The 19042-nt window shown below is 48.2% G+C and overlaps 1 protein-coding gene across 5 annotated transcripts in view; it reads right to left on the reverse strand.

Annotated features, from left to right (window-relative positions):
• The window catches only part of LOC135825798 (sushi, von Willebrand factor type A, EGF and pentraxin domain-containing protein 1-like), a 579302-nt gene that overhangs the window by 368815 nt on the left and 191445 nt on the right, over positions 1-19042 (reverse strand). For all 5 annotated transcript variants that reach the window (XM_065338421.1, XM_065338424.1, XM_065338423.1 and 2 more), the window contains exon 6: positions 12647-12718. In XM_065338421.1, coding sequence (XP_065194493.1) covers positions 12647-12718 — 72 coding nt within the window. The remainder of the gene's footprint in view (positions 1-12646; positions 12719-19042) is intronic.

The following is a 19042-nucleotide window of genomic DNA, read 5'->3' on the forward strand; positions in this document are numbered from 1 at the left end:
ACCAACACCCGCTCCACGACGCAAGTTTGGATCTGCCAAGTCAGTGAACGATATGACAGTACCCGCTCTCTCCCCTGCAGAGGTCCAGGCGGCCGACGTGTTCTGGGTACGGAAGGCCCAGGAGGAGGTGTATGGCAAGGTCATCAAGCGACTGGAGTCCGGCAAGGAACCCGATCCCAACGAGCCATTGCTGAAGCTGCGACCCCAGCTGGAGGAGGTACATGGCACAACCGTACTGACGGTCGGTGGGAGACTCACCACTGCACACCATCTGCCGCTGACGACAAGACACCCCATCATCCTGCCACCGAAACATCGGGTCACAGCCCTGATCGTGGATGACGAAGACGAGAGATGTCAGCACTCCATGGGTCCCAACCACCTGCTGGCCAACCTCAGCAACCGGTACTGGCTGATAAACGGGAAGTCCGTTGTGCGACAGCATCGCCACAGGTGCGTCAAGTGCCGACGAGGCTACGCGAAGGCTTTGACTCCAATCATGGGAGGGTTGCCGGATTACCGGACCTCGTCACCACTTATCGCCTTCAGCAAGGTGACCATCGACTTTGCCGGTCCATTTCTGACGCGCCAGGGACGAGGCAAGGTGCAGCAGAAGCGGTATATCTGCGTATTCTCGTGCCTGCTGACCAGAGCGGTACATCTGGAGCCCGTCAACTCGCTCGACACAGATGGGTTCTTGATGGCGATGACCAGATTCTGCAAGAGGCGTGGAACCCCGGAGTTCATAGTGACAGACAACGGGTCGAACTTCACCACCGCAGAGCGACAGCTGCGCAAAGCCACCTGCACGATAGATCAAGACCGCCTAACCACCCACTCCGAGCTGCGAGATGTACAGTGGCATTTCAACCCACCGAGAACGCCCCACTTCGGTGGTGTAGTAGAAACGATGGTCAAGGCAGTCAAACGCGCACTCTGGCATGTGCTGCACCAGGCTGGCCTCACGGATGAGGAGTTCTCAACAGCGCTGGTACATGCCGAGGCAATGCTGAATTCCCGTCCCCTTACCACCGTATCATCTGACAGCAACGATCCAGAAGCGTTGACGCCAAACCACTTCCTGATGGGACGCGCGGCTGCAGTCACACACCTCGAGGCGGAGACAGAGGATCGGGAGAAGGTCCACCCCAGACGGCGCTGGCTGTTTCTACAAGTGCTGACAAGGCAAGTTTGGAAGAGGTGGCTGCGCGAGATGGTCCCGGCGCTAAACGTCCGGTCCAAGTGGTACAGGAAGGCAAAAGACGTCGAGGAGGGTGAGGTCTTCCTTGTCATGGATGAGAGTACTCCGCGCGCGACATGGCCTCTGGGACGCGTCACGGCCACATACCCAGGGCAAGATGGTGTCGTCCGTGCAGTCAACGTGAAGATCAAAGGCAAGGAGTATCGACGATCAGTTCATCGCCTCATCCCACTGGAGGTAACAGAGGGTGAGGTGGAGCTCGACTCCGAGAACTGCCCAGCCACAGCCAACGTCAATGTGGACAATGTCACCAGCTGAGCGAATAGTGGATGGTGGTACGGCAGTGGCGATGAGGTAGTAAGGCTGTGACTGTAGTGTTAGCAAGCAATCCACAATCAGAGTGAACAATACATCCAACCGGCTAGATAAGACGTATCCTCGTTCCCGGATATGTCTAGTGACATTACGGCATGCATTTGACACAATGATGTTAGGTGTGACATCCAATAGCAGTTCCCCAGGAGTTAGAACATCACTCGGAATATTAGTTTGTCTCACTCGCAAACATTGATTAGGCTATGATTCGTTCGCGAGGGAGGTATGTCGGAGTCGTGGTGACGCCTGGTACCGTTCAGGTTTCAACAGGTCACATTACAGGACTGCACTTTGCGTGCATTCATCGAGCACTACACCTGTAGCCATGCATGACTGCCTCAAGCTCCATACATGTGCATGACTCATACCATAATACGATAAGGTCAAGTGTCTGACTGCCAACACATACTCATTAGACTACGTCACGCATTCACCATTGACAGTGTTGCTTGTACTCCCTATACACATCGACGCTTGCTTTTACATGTAGCTGTGTATTCTTTGTTCTACAGTCAGTTCTAGCTAGGTTCTTGATAGGTTTTGCTAGGGCATTGTTAGAGGGCATCCAAGATAATCCAAGATGGAGTTGGTGTTTTGAGAGTGAGAACTCGAACCAGTAAAGTTTGTCTCCATTGTTGAACGTGGGTTCGGAAAGTATCCGCAGTCGGTATTACAGTTACGGTACTGATGCAACCTGGTTCCGGGGAATACGGAACATATCCATATGTCCTTTTCTCTTCTACAATAATAATAATAATAATTTGTGAAAGGATTGGGAGAACTTCAAATTCAAAGAAACAGTAGGGGAAGTGAACTGCCTGAAAAGAGAAAAAATCGCCAGACCCACCAGGACTCGAACCCGGGACCTTGCTTGTCATGAGAAATGCTCTAACTACTGAGCTATGGGACCGGGCTGAACCTAGAAGGCGCTGACAAGTTTTTCACTCCAAAGGCAGCTCACAACATGTGCCACACATACTGATGGCACTTGGATCTTTCTCCCTCCCCCAGGGGACCAACCACGGTCAGTTTCTGGACCCTACCAGAAGTGAAAGAGAGTGATAAATTTATGAAAGGATTGGGAGAACTTCAAATTCAAAGAAACAGTAGGGGAAGTGAACTGCCTGAAAAGAGAAAAAATCGCCAGACCCACCAGGACTCGAACCCGGGACCTTGCTTGTCATGAGCAATGCTCTAACCACTGAGCTATGGGACCGGGCTGAACCTAGAAGGCGCTGACAAGTTTTTGTGTTGTGTTGTGAGCTGCCTTTGGAGTGAAAAACTTGTCAGCGCCTTCTAGGTTCAACCCGGTCCCATAGCTCAGTGGTTAGAGCATTGCTAATGTCAAGCAAGGTCCCGGGTTCGAGTCATGGTGGGTCTGGCGATTTGTTCTCTTTTCAGGCAGTTCACTTCCCCTACTGTTTCGTTGAATAAAAATAATAATAATAATAATTTGAAACTCGGATATTGAGCCATAAATAAATGTAGAAAGGAAAAGGACATATGGATACGAGTTAAGAGTAACTCTCCATCACTGTAGCTGGATACTATATACAGTCAGAAAGTGCAATAACTAGGCACAACTAGGCAGTACTCTGTCAGTTTTGTGCCTATTTATTGCACTTTCTGACTGTATACAGTATCCAGTTACAGTGATGGAGAGTTAATCTTAAATCTTAAATCCATATGTCCTTTTCCTTTCTACAATAATAATAATAATTGCAATAAATAAGATAAATTGTGCACTTATAATAACAGCAAAAATGAAGAAAGTCAAGTTCCATAACGTTTTCTTGTGACTGTCATCAGTGGAACGCCGTCACATAAAAATGTAATAACTAAAACACACACTTATATACATGTAGCTAATATGGTTTCAGGTAGAAATACAGCAGCTAACAGGTACAAAAAGCGAAGTTTGCACCTTTGCAATGTGTGAATATAGTGTATGTGAGAAAGGTAGTGGCAAATGAATGTGATACTGTGTGAATGAATGTAATGGTGCGTGTGTATTACTTGAAGAGTGTGAGTGATACAACATTTTCTTTCTGTTTACATAGCACAGGGTCACGAGTACGAATATACACAGCTTCCAACACCTGCAATTGCTTGAAGAAACGTGCGCAACGAATAACACTAAACCAGGAATCGTCAAACACCTTACGACATTCTGGACTGGACACCAAATGCTTGTACACTGCAGACTTCCTCTTGTCAACATCAAACTCCTCCTCATCACTACTCTCATCCTCCACCTCCATTCCAATGCCGCCGTCCATCCCATCGCACTCGTATTCGTCGTCATCAGTCTCCATCTCCTCGCGACACCGCTTCCCTCTCCTTGATTCGTTCTGTGCCGTGCCTGTGCTTCCTCCTGCGTCTCCTTGCCTTGTGTTCTCCACTTGTCTCAGTCGTGCCTCTGCTAGTCTCTTGCTTCTCCTCGGTTCTGCTCTGTTTTCAAGTTGTTCCCCTTCCGCTCTTACCGTTGTAGCAACATGGTTTGGTCGAGGAGCGACCGTCCGGCAGCCTCCCTTGCCGTGGTCCGGTTTCCGAGGGGGGAACCAATTAGTCTGCTCGTTCTCCATGGAAGTAGTCGGTGTTTCTGTTTCCGAATTGTGAGCCGTGCTAGGTGTAGAAATAGGCAGCGGATGTTTTCGTGGTCTCCTACGCTTCGGCCTGCTTAACCTGGCAGCCTGGGACAACAATGATAATGGGACGTGCTGCTTGATGCGTTCGGACAAGTGTTGAAGCGTCCTGCCAACATACCGACTACCACATTGCCGGCATTCAAATTGATAAATGAGATGGCTCAAATGGTGGGTTGGCAGGACGTCCTTCAACACTGTGAACGAACGCACCGTTGTAAAGACAGTAACTACATTCACTGCATAATATGTCTTTTGCACGATCGATTTCACTGCACGACTGACTTTTGTTGATTCAGAGCCTTTCCAAGGCAGGCATAAGAACACCCGACACCGTGTTGGCCCGATTTTGTGTTCCTTCCGCGGCTCTTTGCTCGTGAGCAGTTTTGCTAAGTGTGATGATGGATATCCATTTTTCAGGAAAACTGGAGCGCAGGAAATCGAGTTCAGGTTGTAATTTACTGTCAGAGCAAATGCGTCTTGCCCTATCCACCAAGTTCCGGACTAAATTGATCTTGTACTGGGCCGAGCAATATGAGTCATACATTATATATTGTCCTGTAAACGTAGGCTTACGATAAACCGATGTGACAACACCATCACATGTCCTTTCGACTAAGACATCCAAAAACGACAATTTTCTGGATTCTTCGTGTTCACATGTGAAGCGCAGCGCAGGATGGACATCATTCAATTCAGTTAGAAAGGCTTCACTGTCACGTCTTGATTCGAAATAGGTAAATGAGTCGTCCACAAATCGAACGTACAACTGAGGCCACTTTACTTTATCCATTCTCGACTCGCAATATCCAACGAAGACGTTGGCTAGTGCCGGACCCAGCGGCGACCCCATTGCCACCCCGTCCGTTTGCTTGTACATCACGTCACCGAACGAAAACTCGACACCACTCGTAACCATCAACATCAAACGTCGAAACGCTGACTCAGGTAACCAAGGGACATCGACGTCATCATCATTATGGTAGAGTGTCTGCGCACAGATATCGATCGTCTCGTCTAGTGGAACATTTGTCAACAGGCTTACAACGTCGAAAGAACACATATGGGCTGTGGGTGGAATCGGATTTTCACGAAGGATTTCCACAAACTGGAAAGTGTCCTTGACATTATGCTTACAATAGTAGTCTACTACCGGCTGTATCACGCCGCACAGCCACTTTGATATGGCGTACTGGGGCGAGCCTATCATGGAGAGTATGGGTCGGAGCGGGCAGGATGGTTTGTGTATCTTCGGCAAGCCGTACATCCTAGGGCGCACCGAACCGATTGGCTTCATTCGAAAAAACTCCGATTCTGATATGTCTTTCGCATGTCGGAGGTTCTTAAGATATGTCACTAGTTCTTTCTCCCTAACCAATGTTCTATCATGTGTTGAGACCGAACCGAGTTTCACAAATTTCGACCCGTCCTCTAGTATTGTAGCCATTTTAGTATTGGAGACTGATGACGACGAATACGATTGCGATGGGATGGACGGTGGCATTGGAATGGAGGTGGAGGATGAGAGTAGTGATGAGGAGGAGTTTGATGTTGACAAGAGGAAGTCTGCAGTGTACAAGCATTTGGTGTCCAGTCCAGAATGTCGTAAGGTGTTTGACGATTCCTGGTTTAGTGTTATTCGTTGCGCACGTTTCTTCAAGCAATTGCAGGTGTTGGAAGCTGTGTATATTCGTACTCGTGACCCTGTGCTATGAAAACAGAAAGAAAATGTTGTATCACTCACACTCTTCATGTAATACACACGCACCATTACATTCATTCACACAGTATCACATTCATTTGCCACTACCTTTCTCACATACACTATATTCACACATTGCAAAGGTGCAAACTTCGCGTTTTGTACCTGTTAGCTGCTGTATTTCTACCTGAAACCATATTAGCTACATGTATATAAGTGTGTGTTTTAGTTATTACATTTGTATGTGACGGCGTTCCACTGATGACAGTCACAAGAAAACGTTATGGAACTTGACTTTCTTCATTTTTGCTGTTGTTGTGAGTGCACAATTTATCTTATTTATTGCCATTTTACGACTACTGTCTCCTCGTCGATTGTTTAAGAGAGCATGTCAGAGAATACCAAAGTATGTGTGCAAGTGGATCTCTCCGATTTCGCTCAAAATTTGAAGGTAGGTTCCCTTTGGGGTGTGGATCGATCGTGCAAAGCCCTTGAAAAAGTTTCTGAAGGGAACCTTGAAATTTGGATACCCCTCAGAAATGGCCGAAATATCACATTATTTATGGGTCTAGAAACGAGTCACGCCACAGCGTATACGAACAAGCTATGAACAAAACTCCATCAAGCCAACATTGCCTCACCTTAGAAGAGTTCCTGGAGCGGTACCGCTTAGCCACGCCAGGATCCCAGAAGACGAGGTCCATCACCCCCTGACGCCACAAATGATCGTCTTGAAAATAGCCAATTTACAAGCGCTGGCAAAACAGCCAGCTACGTCCTCAATTGGCCAGAACTATACACCGGCAGATAGTAGAACACCTCTTCTAGCGCTGAGGACATGTCCCCCATCTTCCTTTTGGGGTTTTCTTGAAATAAACTTTTTTGAATTTTTCCACTCGACCATGCTGAAATACGGCCAAAGTCATACCTGCGCAGGAAAGCTCGCCCCTCCGCGACGTCTCCTCAGCAATTTCTACTCCAACACTACTCCCAAGGCCGCAGAACAAAGTGTATTGTTGGCTCTGACAAGGAAAAGCAGCGGTGATCACTTGTCAATCCAAACGACAAGCTTCTCCTTGCGCCACCAATAATTTTTTGTGCGACTGTTGATGCAAAAGTGACTGAAGGCCTGAGCGCAGTTTTTGAATTTTATTGCAAGATGCACGAAGAGATCGCGTGCTCTGTGACGTAGGATGACGCTTCCATATCACGACACGCGGCCATCGATCGCGAACGTGACTGGAACGCTACTCGGAACAGACCATGATGGCCGCGAGGTAAGATGAACTGTATTTCCTGCATGATCTACTGAGAACCCTCACAAACTGTCCTAGGAGTGTTGCAATAGCAGCAAGCCGTTGAAATATGCCCCACGTACAGCATGGAGAGTTATTCATCTTTCACACTTACCTCCTGCAATCCGAACATAGTCCAACGGTCAAAGTCCCTTGTTTTCATGTCGATGCTCGACAAAAGCTGCAAGCTCAGTACGCGGTCGCTTTGTGTTGACTGGCACGCGAGCAGAACTGGCTGCACGAACTTGTCGCGTGAACTGCATGAGAGATTTCTTACGTCATAAAGAATATGATTTCATCATCATTTCACTGGTCTTCGACTTACATGGTCAGGGAAAGTCCCGATTCGTAGGCCTACAACACGGTCATCGTGTTCTTGAGCGCAGTAACAACACAAGTGTGATCACTTCCAGACCAACGGGCGTTCAAGGCGAGTAACAAGCGCACATGACGAAGGTGACTCTGAAATCTCGTGAGACATGATCCACGCGACTTGGAATTCTTGCGTCACTAGGCACGTGATTTCACCGTGCCTCTTGTAGTAAAATTCAAGAATTGCGCTCATGCTTTCAGTCACTTTTGCATCAACAGTCGCACAAAAAATTATTGGTGGCGCAAGGAGAAGCTTGTCGTTTGGAGTGACAAGTGATCACCGCTGCTTTTCCTTGTCAGAGCCAACAATACACTTTGTTCTGCGGCCTTGGGAGTAGTGTTGGAGTAGAAATTGCTGAGGAGACGTCGCGGAGGGGCGAGCTTTCCTGCGCAGGTATGACTTTGGCCGTATTTCAGCATGGTCGAGTGGAAAAATTCAAAAAAGTTTATTTCAAGAAAACCCCAAAAGGAAGATGGGGGACATGTCCTCAGCGCTAGAAGAGGTGTTCTACTATCTGCCGGTGTATAGTTCTGGCCAATTGAGGACGTAGCTGGCTGTTTTGCCAGCGCTTGTAAATTGGCTATTTTCAAGACGATCATTTGTGGCGTCAGGGGGTGATGGACCTCGTCTTCTGGGATCCTGGCGTGGCTAAGCGGTACCGCTCCAGGAACTCTTCTAAGGTGAGGCAATGTTGGCTTGATGGAGTTTTGTTCATAGCTTGTTCGTATACGCTGTGGCGTGACTCGTTTCTAGACCCATAAATAATGTGATATTTCGGCCATTTCTGAGGGGTATCCAAATTTCAAGGTTCCCTTCAGAAACTTTTTCAAGGGCTTTGCACGATCGATCCACACCCCAAAGGGAACCTACCTTCAAATTTTGAGCGAAATCGGAGAGATCCACTTGCACACATACTTTGGTATTCTCAGACATGCTCTCTTAAATAATAATAATAATTATTATTATTAAAAAGCTTACGCGGAGATAAAAATGTAATGAACGCAATAAATAGAGTAAGCTGTGCACTCAGTACAAACACCATTAGCAACACTAGTTTTCATGTATAGAGGCTTGTTCCTTGAACGTTTTCGTGGCCATCTCATCAGAAGGATTACTGGCAAATCAAAATTAATTCAAAACTCAATATATATACTCACAATGCAAGTAATAATTTAGACCCTATCTAGCGAGAACACGGGTTGGAGCGAAGGAAGTGTCTTCCGAGGCCACTCCGGTGTACCTTCGTTTGCCTTGGAAGGGTGAAGCTGTTTGCCGTACCATGCAACGTCAAGTCAACTGTAGAATCGAACTTTCGTAATGTTAGCGTCCGGTTTGTCTACGCAACATCTCGTGCCTTCATGGTGAATAAGGATGTCCTACCCACTCTTAAACTATCACTCTAATCTTATTTACAACTTTGAGTGCCGGCAATGTGAGAGCCGGTATGTGGGTAGGACTCTTCAGCACCTGGAGGCACGGATCCACCAGCATGTGCCTCTTCACGTTATGCCTGTTGAGGCAAGGTCGTCGAGGCCTAAACGAGGACGTCCCCCAAAGAATGGTACTGAGACTGGAGGTGCACCCTCGCTGGGGACGGAACCAACTGCGTTGTTGTTGTCTTCTTCGTCGTCATCGGCTTGTTTGTCATTGCCTTCGTCTTTACCGCCTCTTATTTCTATCCCGTCATCATCGTTGGCATATTCGGTTTCGTCTTCTTTGACTTCCTCGTTACCGTCATCCGTTCAACCTCCGGTGACAGAAAGCGTGGTGGACCGCCAAAGAAACCACCGGATGGTGTGTCTGCAGGACCAGTGACTCGCACTAGGACGAGGTTGCCAGAGTCACTATCGTCTTCGTCGTTGTCGTCACTGTCAGCATCCTCATTATCCTCCTCCTCATCATCATCATCCTCATCAACATCAACAGCCATTGGAACGTCAAAGGGAGCATCATCGCAGCAGGCAGTGCCATTAACGGACGTGTCTTCGGTAATAACATCTACATCAGCCTCGTCTGGAATGGCAGTAGCAGTAAGGAATAGAGAGGTTTTGCAGAGCGAATGCTCGCAATGATTTTCGCGTTCCGGGTTGCGAAAACTATTGGGAACGTTCGCGCGAAATTTGTGTTTTGACTGTTTTCCCTCCAAGAAATTTTCGCGTGCACTCGCTTGTTTAAGAAGTGGTCTTCATCAGATATTTGTTGTTGCGAGTGGAAGCACCCTGAGTCACGGCATGAGACGAGAGCTCTTTGACAACCTTGTCCATTGCCGGAGACCCACAGACAAACGGGTTGGCTTGTGCCGTAATCTGGCGCATCAACACCTGAAATTCAAAAAAGGCATCGTTGATGTAACCGACTCTGAGCAGTGGGAAGACGAGCAGGCAGGAGATTGGAGATGGTTCCGGAGATGAAGCAACACTGCCTGCCACAAGTATAGGAAAGCTAGCACCCACGGACCAAGCCAAGAGTAGAGATCAAGCACAACCATGAGGATTGAGGGTGGCTCACCGTGCACGAACAGTCCACAAAGAGCAAAAATTACTGCGAAAGTTTGCATGTTTCTCTCTCCAAGAATTTTTGGTGTACGCTCGCTTGTTTTTGAGAAGTGGTCTCCATCCGATTATTTGTTTGTTGCGAGTGGCGGCACGCGAACCAGGTACCCTGAGTCACAGCCTGAGACGAGAGCTCTTTGACTACGTTGTCCATGGCCAGAGACCCACAGACAAACGGGCCAGGTTGGCTTGTGCCATAATCATGCGCATCAACACCTGAGATTCAAAAAGGCATCATTAATGTAACCAACTCTGAGCAGTGAGAAGACGAGCAAGCAGGAGATCGGAGATGGTTCTGGAGATGAAGCAACATGGGCTGCCACAAGTATCGGAAAGCTAGCACTCGCGGACCAAGCCAAGAGTAGAGATCAAGCACAGACATGAAGATTGAGGGTCGCTTACTCACGGCCGTTCAGCCGCGGCCATCTAATAACATGGCGGCGATTTTACTAATAAATCGCACATTTGTTCTTTACACGTTCGATTTATGAAATTAGCATGGTTTCAGGTGGATCCTTTCGAATCAAGTAGAATCAAGTAGGTGACCTTAGGTAAATCGAGGTTTGGGAGTCCCGACCGAACGTGAAGTGCATGCAGCGCAGCAGGACAGATAATAGTAAAATAAAATATTGCAACAGGACAAGGTGGAGGGCGAAGAAGAACCGACTTGAAAAGAGCCGGAGAGTCACTGATTACTGACATGACCATGGAATGAAGAGAAGGATCGCGATGGCTACCGCTTTCCTCGATGCCTTAGCTGCGGCGACTGGGTGGCCTGGACCCGGTCAGCGTTCTTGTTAGGTGCTTCGAAATGTTTCATGGGCGCAGGAATCTGCCAGAAACGCTTCTCCAGAGAGTTGAATTCCGCATGGATGCTCTCTTAGCCTTGCTCAGCGAGCAAACCAAGGCCAACACAGAGTCGGATCCTAGCTGGCACGGCGTGCATCTCTAAAGGTGCAGCTATTAGGGGTGACATGCCATTTGCTTCTCTTCACGATCTTGTCTCGTACGATCGTACGAGCTTATGAAATGTTCGATGTTTCATGTTGCAGCTGAGCTTTGCTGAGTCCTCAGAGTACAATGGAACTGAAGAAGCAGTGCAAGTGTGAGTCAGCTACCTGATAATGAAGACAAAGGGAATGAGCAGGAGTGAGCAACTGTCTGTCATCTGAAATTCTCAGTCCAGTCACACAAATTGTGACAATGTCACTCCTGCTTAGTTTGGTTGCACATAACCTCTGAATTGTGGCCAATGACAACTTGCTCATAGCCTTGCCGAGCTACGTAGCTGAGCCGGCTTTTGGTTGTTGTGGCCTTTTGCTCGGCTGCTTCCGCGTTAGCTATGTCTTGCTGCAGTTTGGCATGTAGCATGACCCATGCCATAACTGCTGCCGCTGCCCTTGGATGCGTCAGATGCTTCACTGATCAAGCTCTTATTAGCTGGCAGACCTCACCCAGCACTGATCCATCATACATCCAGGAATAAATCCCCAGGTCTAGATGCAACACTGGCACAAGTTAGCCCAGTGCAAGGTCGTTTCCACAAGGAGTCTGACACAGGACATAACGCAGTCCTGTACTGAACTTTAAACAGTGCCTTTCTCCAATGTTGAGTTTCTGTCATGCACTACGTATGTGCTCATTTCCCTGTTCTTATTGCTGTGCATTTGTTGTGCGTTGATGCTTCGAAACGGTAATGGCACATTGCTATCCATGTTATGCGCGCTTGTGTGTGTATTTGGTTGTGTGTGTGTGTGTGTGTGTGTGCACAGCCACGGCTATGAGTGGCTACGGCAGCAAGGGGGCAGTGATGGCTGCTGCTGTTGATGCCTCGCGAGAGCGTTTTGCCGGTGGATAGTTTACGGCGTCGTCGGAGCTTGAGTCGGAGCTGTCGACACCTGCCGCTTCCGCTGAGGATTGACCGAAGAAGTCGTCGTCCAGATCCTGCAACTCCGCGAAGCTGGCATCGTCCAGACCGACTGCATCGAAACTTAGTCTCCGACTGCTCATGATTGTAGTTCTCGTGACCTCTTCAAACTAATCGCCGCCACTTGAACAAAGTAACAACAAAGGTGACAAGAGTTTTTTCCGCCTTCTCGATCGACTGCACGCAAGCTCAAAATCGAATCGAATTTTCACAACTCGATTTGTTTTTCGCTCATTCCAAAATTATCAAAATTCGCTCTTAGTACGGTTTACTCAGCCGATTACTCATATGTTTAAGAGCCATTTTATCATTGTTTGGCTAAAAATTGACACTTCCAGGCTGTACGGCTGTCTACAATGTTAGTTCTAGAGGCTTACCCAGTTTCTTCATGCCACGCGGAGCACCAATGGGCATCAAATGACTATCGGTTTAGTCCCCTTTGTCCCAGCATATCTGTTAGTGGCCTTTGCCGACGTCTTTACAAATCATTCTTGGTTGAGCTTATCAACGAAATTGCACACACTGATGCCGCTCAGAACTCCCTTTCCGCACGATTTACTCACAATATACACTTACAATTCGTTCAACTTTTTGTTGTTTTCAAAAAGACCTGCAGGCAATTGGCTCAGTTGATTAAAGTCCAGGCGCCTGTAGAGACAAACCGGAGCAAACCTTCTTAAGAAATGTGAAGGGAAATCATCATCAAGGCATTGCAACTCTTGGAAACTCATCAACTGTGCAATGCAATGGTTTTGATGACATTATCATTTTGATGGAGTACATGGCTGGTGAAGACACATCTTGGCAGGACTATTCGCTTATCTCATGGACTGTTGAACCGGTGCTATTACGGTATTCTAGATGACGCCCAAGCTGTTCGACCGTACTTTTATGGGGTGACTGTACATTGTGTATGTAGAGTGTGTGCGTGAGTGCGTGCATGCGTGTGTGTGTGTGTGTGTGTGTTTGTGTGTGGGTACCAGCTAGTCCGGTTGGTGGGTACACATATGCAAGATAATGTTGGGTCTGTTGCCAACAGGCTCGACTGCTTGAAGGTGTATTTATGTATCTGCCACCTTTGTTGGTTTCAGGGTTCATATACTTTCTATTTGAAGTATACATACCTGTTGACCATGGACTGCTTCTGGCTACATTAACTCTTGTGTAATCACTGGTGCTAGTGAAGCTGATATTAGATCCACTCTGATTTAGCCACCCTCATTATTACCAAGTATTACCCTCAATGGGGGCAGTGGAAACTGCAGTTGGATCCCAGGACGGACACCCTGATTCCGTCAATCCTTTTTCTGCACCTTGCCCTCACCCGCTTACTGAGGTGTGGTGATCCCGTAAGTGAGATCATTTGCAACCTCCACCCATAGTTTGGGGATTTCAGGGGGTGTCGGCCGTCGGGCGGTTCAATAGCCAAATTGAGTCCTCTTTCCAAGATTATTTTTGAGTTCCTATCTCTCCTCTCCCGGGAAGACCCACATGACCAATTTTGGCAGTGAGCAAGTACAGTACAGTACAGTGTGTGTGTGTGTGTGTGTGTGTGCAGCAATTTTTTCCTGCGCGGTGTATCGCTGGAATTGTGGATTTGTCGTGTTGTTTGGACCTGAGTGGCCAGTCGTCGTGCGGCGATGGTGTAGTGATGTTAGCTTGCTGTGCACACTCCTCGCCGTTTCGTGAAAGTTCGTCTTGTGGAGCCCTTGTGGGACGTTCGGTGCCCACCCTCCAGTTCAAGATTGTGATTTCCTGGTTTATGAAGGCCGAAGCAGTACGCGTACAGGCGTTGAACAGAACATCATGTTCCTTTTTCAGTCGTTGCGTGTTATCCTTATAGTGGACCTACAGCAGACTGTTCATCTGGTTTGTGATATTTCTTTCCTCTGTTTGTGAGTCCTTTTCCATCAATATGGCAGCTGGTTTTGATTTCCTTTTTTTTCAATTCATTTTGCTGTACTTCCTTTTTTGTCCTTCCTTTTTTGTTTTGCGCCACTGTCCCTCACCTTGCGCTCAGTTCTCTGAGTGGAGGGCGGCGTGACCCCGCGGGGTAGCTGATTGATAGTAGTAGTAGTAGTAGTAGTAGTAGTAGTAGTAGTAGTAGTAGTAGTAGTAGTAGTAGTAGTAGTAGTAGTAGTAGTAGTAGTAGTAGTAGTAGTAGTAGTAGTAGTAGTAGTAGTAGTAGTAGTAGTAGTAGTAGTAGTAGTAGTAGTAGTAGTAGTAGTAGTAGTAGTAGTAGTAGTAGTAGTAGTAGTAGTAGTAGTAGTAGTAGTAGTAGTAGTAGTAGTAGTAGTAGTAGTAGTAGTAGTAGTAGTAGTAGTAGTAGTAGTAGTAGTAGTAGTAGTAGTAGTAGTAGTAGTAGTAGTAGTAGTAGTAGTAGTAGTAGTAGTAGTAGTAGTAGTAGTAGTAGTAGTAGTAGTAGTAGTAGTAGTAGTAGTAGTAGTAGTAGTAGTAGTAGTAGTAGTAGTAGTAGTAGTAGTAGTAGTAGTAGTAGTAGTAGTAGTAGTAGTAGTAGTAGTAGTAGTAGTAGTAGTAGTAGTAGTAGTAGTAGTAGTAGTAGTAGTAGTAGTAGTAGTAGTAGTAGTAGTAGTAGTAGTAGTAGTAGTAGTAGTAGTAGTAGTAGTAGTAGTAGTAGTAGTAGTAGTAGTAGTAGTAGTAGTAGTAGTAGTAGTAGTAGTAGTAGTAGTAGTAGTAGTAGTAGTAGTAGTAGTAGTAGTAGTAGTAGTAGTAGTAGTAGTAGTAGTAGTAGTAGTAGTAGTAGTAGTAGTAGTAGTAGTAGTAGTAGTAGTAGTAGTAGTAGTAGTAGTAGTAGTAGTAGTAGTAGTAGTAGTAGTAGTAGTAGTAGTAGTAGTAGTAGTAGTAGTAGTAGTAGTAGTAGTAGTAGTAGTAGTAGTAGTAGTAGTAGTAGTAGTAGTAGTAGTAGTAGTAGTAGTAGTAGTAGTAGTAGTAGTAGTAGTAGTAGTAGTAGTAGTAGTAGTAGTAGTAGTAGTAGTAGTAGTAGTAGTAGTAGTAGTAGTAGTAGTAGTAGTAGTAGTAGTAGTAGTAGTAGTAGTAGTAGTAGTAGTAGTAGTAGTAGTAGTAGTAGTAGTAGTAGTAGTAGTAGTAGTAGTAGTAGTAGTAGTAGTAGTAGTAGTAGTAGTAGTAGTAGTAGTAGTAGTAGTAGTAGTAGTAGTAGTAGTAGTAGTAGTAGTAGTAGTAGTAGTAGTAGTAGTAGTAGTAGTAGTAGTAGTAGTAGTAGTAGTAGTAGTAGTAGTAGTAGTAGTAGTAGTAGTAGTAGTAGTAGTAGTAGTAGTAGTAGTAGTAGTAGTAGTAGTAGTAGTAGTAGTAGTAGTAGTAGTAGTAGTAGTAGTAGTAGTAGTAGTAGTAGTAGTAGTAGTAGTAGTAGTAGTAGTAGTAGTAGTAGTAGTAGTAGTAGTAGTAGTAGTAGTAGTAGTAGTAGTAGTAGTAGTAGTAGTAGTAGTAGTAGTAGTAGTAGTAGTAGTAGTAGTAGTAGTAGTAGTAGTAGTAGTAGTAGTAGTAGTAGTAGTAGTAGTAGTAGTAGTAGTAGTAGTAGTAGTAGTAGTAGTAGTAGTAGTAGTAGTAGTAGTAGTAGTAGTAGTAGTAGTAGTAGTAGTAGTAGTAGTAGTAGTAGTAGTAGTAGTAGTAGTAGTAGTAGTAGTAGTAGTAGTAGTAGTAGTAGTAGTAGTAGTAGTAGTAGTAGTAGTAGTAGTAGTAGTAGTAGTAGTAGTAGTAGTAGTAGTAGTAGTAGTAGTAGTAGTAGTAGTAGTAGTAGTAGTAGTAGTAGTAGTAGTAGTAGTAGTAGTAGTAGTAGTAGTAGTAGTAGTAGTAGTAGTAGTAGTAGTAGTAGTAGTAGTAGTAGTAGTAGTAGTAGTTCGATTTCCAGACCCCAGTCGTCGGCCACGGACCGTTCCCGTGCGGCGTTGCACCCTGGAGCCGCGAGTTCTATGCAATCCTCTCAATCTGTTGCTGCTGCTTCATCCATGCAGCCCCTGCGTGTGGATCTGCCTGCTCTCGCGTGCTCGGAGGCGGCTTCGATTGATGCTACTGACCCACTGTCCGCAGGTGCTTCTGCTGATTGTGCTGGGGAGTCACGGGGGTTGCGTGTTGACCTCCCTCCGGTCCGTAGTTCTGAAAATGATAGTACCACGGTTCAGCTACCAACCAATATTGCCTCGGCTGCGGCCGATCCCTCCTATGCTGACCCTTCCTCGGCGTCTGTCGCCTCGGTTGCCGCCGGGCCTGTTGCTCGTGGTCGGATTTCGGTGGGTCAACTGGATAATCAATCTAGCCATGTTCCCCAGGTGGGGCGGTCGGAGTCGGGACCTGGCAGCAATCGTTCTGGTGGTCGGAGTAGTTGCGGGCCCTGGTCTGTCGGGGACGAGCGGGAGTACGACATTGTCAGGACATTGTTTGACGAAGTTGTTCACTGGAAACGAAACATATTTATGCTTCCACTTGGATCTGCAGGGCGCGAGTTTGTCATGGAGATAGCCAATATTATATCATTCTTCAACTTGGATACACCCTTGAGTGGCATAGCCTGGACAGTACTCACTATTGCCTGCCATTTGCTCCTCCAAAAGCCTCTCGGATCGTCTCGAGGTGGGGAGAACGCTACCATCCTGCGATCCAGGCTCGAGTTGTGGAAAGCAGGGAAATTGGAGGACCTACTCCTTGACGCCAGGTGTATCCAGGCTCATCTCCGGCCACGACGGGTCACCAGCGCACGCTCCGAGCGGGGTCATACCGACACTGACTTCAGCCGACACGTGTTCAGCGGCAACATCAACTCCGCCATCCGCTGCCTGTCGGAATCTAAGAGTCCGGGTGTTTTGAGACTTGACGACATCGCCGATCCGGCCACGGGGGAAACGGTCGACGATATCCTGCGGCAGAAACATCCAGCTGGGGCAGATCCAGACCCTGATGTGCTCCTGGAAGGCGAGCCCGAGCCCGTCCGTACCGTGCTATTCGCGGCCATCACCGCTGATTTAATCAAGAAGATTGCTCGCTCGATCAAGGGCTCGTCAGGTCCATCCGGGGTGGACGCTGATGGATGGCGAGCGATGCTGACCTGCTACGCGGCTGCCTCTGACCAGCTGTGTAGTGTACTTGCAGAAGCCGCACGCAGGATATGCACGGACAGTGTCGGCGGGAGGGATCTCGAGGCGTTCACTGCAGCCCGGTTGATTGCCCTCGACAAGCGTCCTGGTGTGCGTCCCATTGCAGTCGGCGAGGTCCATCGCCGCATCATCGCCAGGGCAGTCATGCGAGTGGTGGAGAGCGATGTTATGGACGTTGTTGCACCTTCCCAATTATGCGTTGGAATCCCATCCGCCTGCGAGACTTGTGTCCACGCTATGCGTGAAGGGTTCAATAACCCCAGCACGGAAGGAATCCTGTTAGTTGACGCATCAAATGCGTTCAATTCCGTCAATCGTAAGGCTGCACTCCACAACATTCGGCGTCTTTGCCCAGCACTGGCAACGTTCGCTAGCAATACCCATACGGATCGCGTGCGTTTGTTCGTGACCGGCTCTGGCGAACTACATTCAACAGAGGGCACATGTCAGGGTGACCCTCTCGCCATGGCCATTTACGCCCTGGCCATTACCCCGCTTGTCCGCCGCCTGGCTCATCTGCACCCAGACACCTTCCAGTTGTGGTATGCAGATGATGATGCTGCCCTTGGGAGGCTGCTTCGTCTTCGCGGCTACTGGGACACGATCGCAGCTCTCGGACCACGCTATGGCTATAATCCAAATGCTCAAAAGACTGTGCTGGTGGTCAAGAATCATCTGTTGGAGCAAGCCAATACCGTGTTTGATGGCACGGGTGTCATAATCACTGGTGAGGGGTCCAAGTACCTGGGTGCACCGATCGGGACACCTGAGTACTGCAGTCAACACCTGGCTGCGGAGGTCGGTCGCTTTTCCCGCCAGGTCCGCCGGTGTGGTGATTTTGCGGAGACCCAGCCACATGCTGCGTATACAGCCGCAGTGAGAGGGCTGGTCCCCAAGTGGAGATATCTCATGCGTGCTTCGCTCTGCTCCGGCGAAACCATGGCGCCTCTCGACAGTGCAGTGGATAATCATCTTTTGCCTCCGCTGTTGGGTCAGCCAATTGCCTCCGGGAGCGCCTTGCGCAGATTGATGTCGGCACCTTCCAAGTGTGGCGGCATAGCCATCCCGATGTTGGCGGACACTGCCACGGTAATGTACACTGATACAGTTAAGACGACTCGGCCAGTGCGGGGGCTATACAGGTTCCCGGACGTGCCTGAGACTGGTCGTGTGGGATCAGCTGCTGATGGCGGGGCGGATGGTGGTGGTTCGTCTGGCCTACGGGAGATGGCGGAGGCGCTCCAGGAGGCGGAAGGCGCACGGCGGGCTGCTGTACAATCAAGGCGTCGGGCTGGCAAAGCATCTTTGGCCGGTCTGCAGGATCATCTATCCGCCTCACAGCAGCTTTTGATGGACGTTGCCGGCTCTGCCGGTGTGTCTTCCTGGCTTACGGCGGAGCCTCGTCTGGCGCACGGCACCGTCTTGAATGCCAGTGACTTCCGTGATGCACTTGCTCTACGGTATGGTCTGCAGCTCCCTGGGCTACCGTCCACTTGTGTCTGTGGTGATGCCTCCACGATGGACCATTTGCTAACCTGCCCCGCCGGCGGGTATCCATCTGCCCGGCACGATAATGTGCGTGACATCCTGGCGGAGACGCTCTCCGAAGCTGTTCGCGATGTCGAGACAGAGCCACGTCTCCGGCCGCTGTCTGGCGAGGATCTGCCCTATGCGACGGCTAACCGGACTGATGGGGCTCGGCTGGACATTCGTGCCCGGGGCTTCTGGACAAGGCAGCAAGACGCTTATTTTGATGTTAGGGTAACCCACCCTAAGGCGTCTGTGCTGTCTGGTCCAGAAGTCCTTAACCAACTCAGGGCCCATGAACGGCAAAAGAAGCAGCAGT

Source organism: Sycon ciliatum, chromosome 10, assembly GCF_964019385.1.
Source record: "Sycon ciliatum chromosome 10, ocSycCili1.1, whole genome shotgun sequence".
NCBI classification, from domain to species: Eukaryota; Metazoa; Porifera; class Calcarea; order Leucosolenida; family Sycettidae; genus Sycon; species Sycon ciliatum.